The sequence below is a fragment of the Triticum dicoccoides genome, chromosome 7B, assembly GCF_002162155.2.
Source record: "Triticum dicoccoides isolate Atlit2015 ecotype Zavitan chromosome 7B, WEW_v2.0, whole genome shotgun sequence".
In the NCBI taxonomy this organism is placed as follows: domain Eukaryota; kingdom Viridiplantae; phylum Streptophyta; class Magnoliopsida; order Poales; family Poaceae; genus Triticum; species Triticum dicoccoides.
In genome coordinates this window covers 644,872,802-644,878,575 of record NC_041393.1, presented here as the reverse complement: position 1 = coordinate 644,878,575, position 5,774 = coordinate 644,872,802, and the positions used below count along the sequence as shown (strand labels likewise).

Sequence of the window (5,774 nt, the reverse complement as noted above, 5' to 3'; positions counted from 1 at the left end):
GCCCAGCATTGTGTCGTAACCACTAAACTCAAAATACCCCCTTATCTCCTATTGCATCGATGCGGACAAAATTATTTTACTTTATCGGAAGTATTTGTTTTTTTATTTTGTAGGGGGAGATCGTGAAGGTTTATGCTAATGAGCAGAGAAAAATTACTTGCGGTGAGTTTGTTGAGAAGATTTTTTTAATCTTTGGTGGATAGCATAAACTTTTGCATGCCTTTTGTGTTTGTATTGATAAAGTACCTGAGGTCCGTCCCTAGGGGAGTAGGGGTGCAGCGCAGCGTCCCACACAGGCCCACAAAAGTGATATGTCCATACAAATTAAACTAACTCCACTACCGCTCAATTAGAAGTAATTTCTCTAATTTTAAATACGAAGCGGGGCGGTCGGGCACAGCTCATCACTATCCATCCCCCCTCCCCTAAGTGTTTATAAAATAATGCTAGTTCTGTGCTGGCTGTTAAGTACAACAACAGAAGATTCTTATCTGTGCAGATCCTGAAATGAAGGAGCTCATCGAGAAAATTCTTTCAATTGGGCATGTGTCTTATGAAGTTCTGCTACCTGTATGTGGTCTATACTTCTCTCTAGTGGCCTGCCAAAGGCTCAAAGCATTCTTGCTGCACCTTTTTCTATTTCATATAACCATTGAAAAGTTAATTTTGCAGGTTAAATTTATAAATATGTGGGATCCTGCCTTATTGGCAATAAACAGGGAAGGTTACAGCATTAAGTGTAATGGACAGCGTGGTGTTGTTATGACAGAGAAATTCCGGCAAGCTACGACTGTATGGTTCTGAATCATTTTCCTTAACATTACTCTGTCCTTGCTGCTATTATACTCCTCGTAGACTCGTAGTCTAAAAAAATTGTGATGCCTGTGATAAAATCTTTTGAAATGTCATTATCAGTATCCTTGTAAATAACTAAGCATTAGTTGGCTGCATGGAGTTTTTGTTAGCATATTTTCATAAATTTTACTTTCCTGATGGTATAATTCAATTCTGGACATTTAATAGCTTTTGCAAATCTTATAAAATGACGGGTTGAATTCTGCAGGCCGCAACAGTAAAACGTAATTCCTGTTGTGATCAGGGCAGTAGTTTGTTTGCTACTTTTGCTTCTGTGGATTTTGTAAAAAAAAATGATCTCAAACAATGGACCGAATTTTCCATTGCATCGCTTGTTCAGCATGTATCAGTTTACAGGTGACAGCTATAATCTCGTACTATGTTTACAGATCAATATCCCATATGGGCGTCCCACTGAATTTTCAATCCAGTCTGCTAAGGGTGCTGAGTACAATCTCAAGCCTGCAAAAAGTTCCCCGTGAGTTAAATTTCTAGCATATTTGCATTGCAGTCCATTGAGTCACATGTAGTAGCTAGCTGCACATCGTGTGATGAACACGAAACCTTGGCATCGGAAGAATACCAGTGTCGGTGTCGGTCAGTTGTCGTTGTTATTGTCTCTGTCTTTGCGGTGTTTTTTGAAGAATAACGAATCAAGAGCCCAAGACGTTCAAACCGTGTCGAGCTTGTAGGTACTGAATGACGGCTCTCTGAATTTTTTTTGCAGATCACGAGATGCCATCGTTCTAATACTGAGGCTGTACAGAATGAAGGTTCGGGCATTCTGTCTCTTTTTAGTGAGGCATTTTGTCTCTTGCACGTGCTTTAATTTGTGTCTGCTATGCCGAATCAGGGTGCACTGCAACATGTCTTCGCACGATTTGTTGATGTGTAGTTTGGAGTAATAAGCTTATGTTTCCTGTTTTGTGGTACACGATGGAAATGTGGGATTGTAATGGAACATGTGTGCCTGTGTGTGTTTTCTGCAGGCTCTTGAGAAGAGCAAGGGAAGGAAAAAGGGGATCTTCTTCAAGTAGAGTACCGTGGGTTCAAGACGTTATTCTGTTTTCCCATAGAAAAGAAGTCGTGGAACCAGATAGCAGCACTGCAGACCTGAAGAAGTTTGGAGTAGACCGAGAGTCCTCAATGCAGCTGGATACCCGGCTGAGAGAATGTAAAAGCATGAACAATGTGCTTTCCTGAAAGAATGCTTCCAGGGTGCAGATGATGGTGCATACGCATCACTGGACCATCTACGTCTACATCCTTCTGAAAGATGGTGCAGTTCATGTGATCCAAGGCGGAGGGACGCCTCTCAAGTTACCTCAACGATCGAAGATCGAAGCTAGTTGCCTCAACGATCTGTCGACTAGAGCTCCTAGTTTCCTTTTTTCATCTTCTCTTCTAATAAAGATCATTTGAACTTATTCGCGAATATTGGTGGTTGCTTCAAGATAATTTTGTCTCAATCAAAAGACTGTCTTGCACAAAAACATAATGGTCTTGTTACCATGCAACGCACCACTATTATATTGTTTTGGAGGATGTTTTATGTTTATGTGAAAGATAATGTTATTTTACAACAAACTTGGATATTAGCCTATTGGTAATTTACTTAGTTCCGATCTTTCATAATAGCTTTTGCCAGCAACCAAAAGAAACCACACATAATAAAATCAAGGCAAGCCTCGGTGATCCTATTTATACAGAATGCAAACCGGTGGGTATTTGCTTGGTGAGCTGTGACCTACAGGTCCCTGTTAATGGAGGATGGCCATGACAGCCTCCTCTGGTTTACACTGTCGAGTCCACCACTTTCAGGGTTTACGTCGTCCACTTGCTTCCAGCTATTGAGTATTGAACCCTCTCTCCACTGAGGTGGCGTCAAGAACTTTGAATCATCACTGGAGCCACCTGGGGTCATTGACAGAGAAGAAGGACCAACACGTAGTGTTTGGAGAGTAGAAAAGGATTCCCTCATCGCAGACATGGCCTCGAAGAACCGGGTGCAGGATGCGAGCGCAGCAGGTATCGGTCGTAGCATTTCCTTCACAGAAATAAAAGATAGCCATTAATATTTCCTATCTGACATGATATAATGCGTAGACAAGAGCTTCCACAAGACGATGCAATCAGAATGCACAAAATCATTCCATACTGACACGATGAATCATTTGTCATCTATAGATTTGGCAGTGGTAGCATTAATATTTGCATCTGCAGTGGAAGGTGTTTTGCTATGACTCCTAATTTAATTACTAGAAGGAGTATTTTCAACTTACACCCCATACAGCAGGCGACTCTCTGAAGTTTTGACTCCACTGGAAATCTCCAACTGATGCTGTCAATGCCCCATAGTCACTTGCCGCTTTCAGAAGTAGCTCCGAGAATTGTTTCTGAGGAGAAGCAAGTACAGTGAGTAGGAAAAATTGCGATTTGCTCAAGAAACCACACATTCCTTTGTAAAGAAATCACCTAAGCAGGTGCAGCTAAGATTATCCTCCATATCAATACATTGTTAAGAATGCCAATAATCAGAAATCTGGTTGTAGGTTGCTTTTTCTTACACTATTTTTATTTTGAAGTTCATGAATGAATGATATATTTTCTATAAAAAAAACTGAAATCAAAATGATCAAGAACCCGACCTGGTATTCAGCTTCAACGGGAATGCAATCAAGCGAGTAAGGTTGCTGCAGACGGGCAATAATGCGGTCCTGATAGAAAAGGGGTGTTATTTTGATATCCAGATCTTGTAATTGGTCGATTTATATGGTATATGGAGCAGCCAACAGCACAGGCAGAACTTTCTTCACAGTAACCTGAGTAACAGGTGGTCCCAAGATGGAAAGAAAGAAAGCAACTAAAATAAAATCAGTGATTTCTGACTTCCAGTACCTTGTTTTGAATAACATCTTTCAAAATAGCAGTAATTCTGGCCAAAGATTCACACTTCTTTTCCATTTCACTAACATGAGTCAAATGAGCAATGTTTTTATCATCCTGCGGTAATCAAAATTCATTAATATGATCAACGAAGATAACTGCACAAATCAAAAGCCCAGAAAACTGAATACACCAGCATATGGAGATGATATATAGCGAAGTTTACAAGTGAAATATAAATTGGACACTTGCTATTCTGCTTGTAATCACATTTAATAGGGTGTAAACAGTTTTAAGTTCTATACATCACCAGTTGAAAGCTTTAACCTTGCACATTTAGACTGACTTGGGTGTTGCAATTCATTTTTCAAGTATCAAAACCTAGGTAAAACAAGTGTGAACACCCATCAGATTGATAGACAGATATAGAATTCTTGTAAAAAAAATGATCAATGTTATTCATATGCTTTGATAGCAAATCGTAATAGTCAAAGTGGACATATTGAAATAAGCAAATGTATCTCCAAAATGCTCTAATTCTCCATGATGTTCTCATTTCTACCTAGAATATGAATAACCTCACGGAATTTCATAATTTCGCCACCACTGTAACAGAATGAAAAGGATGTTAACTACAGCAAAGCAAAGTGAAGAAATACAAAAGCGTTGATCTAAAGTCAAAGTAATATCGTGTAGTAAGGGACCTGAAAAGGTAACCAACGAATGAAAACTTCATAAGCATTGGCATGGCACAGAATTGGTGTAAACATACAAACAGTAGCAACTGGTCGTCGATCCATTACCTTTCTGCCTTGTAGCTCGACTTGCAAATTGGCAATGTTCCGCTGCACGACTGTCAGCTCCCGTAATACCCTCACCAGGTCATCACTTTTGTCGGTGTTCTGATCTTCCTGCAATGGTAAGTGACAACAAAAAAGTGTAAAGACTTAAGAAGCACACATGACCATATTCTGCGACATAAAAAGAACTGTCATTTCATCACCATCACTATTAGTGACACGGAGCACTGTAAATTTCATGGAGCTAGAAAGCATAACAAAAACAGAGGGATACATAGCAATCTTACAGCTAACAGTTTTAGATGGGTTAAAACTAGCTCCACGATAGGTTTCATTAGATAAAGAACCTTACAGGTTATAGTCACCAAACTTAAGAGGGGATAATCCCCCATAGATGTTCCTCTCAGGGCTAGCAAAGCGTACGGGACTCCCCTGAACCTACACGCTTAGCCTGTTCAAACCATGCAGAAATTGCAGTGATAGGGTCTAATTCAGGAGCGGCACTCGGTTCCTAACCTACATTTCACAATCCCCGGCCACGATTTACCAGGAACGGAACCCTACAAATTACCTGAAAGGAGCAAGAATTCGGCCGGGAGATTCGGATCTCACGAAATGGCGGCGGAAGAGACGAATTGACAGGAGAAGGATTTGGGGGGACAGAAGTAAATCGAGAAGACGCAGCCAAGGGGTGGAGGTAACCTGCGCGGGAGGGGCCGGGAAGCCGAGGTCCCCGGCGATGGCGACCGCCTCTGCCATGCCACCGAGCCGCTTCGCCGGCTTCTGCGCCGCCGCCATGGCCTCGACCGGTTGTTAGGTGAGCTGTTGCGCGTTGCGATTTCGCCTCGCCGGCCGGTTGAGCGTCTGCTGCAAGTCGAGTGTACTTCCGAACCGAAATGCCTCCAAATGTACAAATGCTGCTGAGCTTCTCTGTGCTCTTCAGTCTTCATCGAGATAAATAAAATTAGAGCATGGTTAATAGTATAGCCAAAGCCGGTTGTCATGTCATTTATAATCAACCTAATAGCTTACTCATACAATAGTTAGTCATACTAGTATTTTATAACATTAATATATGACTGTCTCTTTCTCTCACAAAGGATGTTGGGGCTCGTGCTACAACTGGTTTATAGTCCGCTTCTCTTCTCTCTCATCTCCTCTCTCCTCTAACCGGCACAAATCTAATGTGCCATCTCTTATAGCCCACCTATGTCACTCAATTTACTTGCTCTT

General features: G+C 41.3%; 1 protein-coding gene and 1 pseudogene across 1 annotated transcript; one reads left to right on the top strand and one right to left on the bottom strand.

The window, feature by feature from the left end:
* Window positions 1-2,413, top strand: part of LOC119337130 — a 15,563-nt pseudogene extending 13,150 nt beyond the window's left edge.
* A 96-nt stretch (window positions 2,414-2,509) lies between these two features.
* LOC119337131 (AUGMIN subunit 2-like) lies at window positions 2,510-5,464 on the bottom strand. The gene is made up of 6 exons (XM_037609240.1): window positions 5,244-5,464; window positions 4,545-4,652; window positions 3,754-3,858; window positions 3,504-3,572; window positions 3,138-3,251; window positions 2,510-2,902 (listed from the first exon to the last, which is right to left on the bottom strand). The coding sequence occupies exons 1-6, from the start codon at window positions 5,337-5,339 to the stop codon at window positions 2,603-2,605; spliced, it is 792 nt and encodes a 263-aa protein (XP_037465137.1). The 5' UTR covers window positions 5,340-5,464; the 3' UTR covers window positions 2,510-2,602.
* Between the last annotated feature and the right edge of the window lie 310 nt (window positions 5,465-5,774).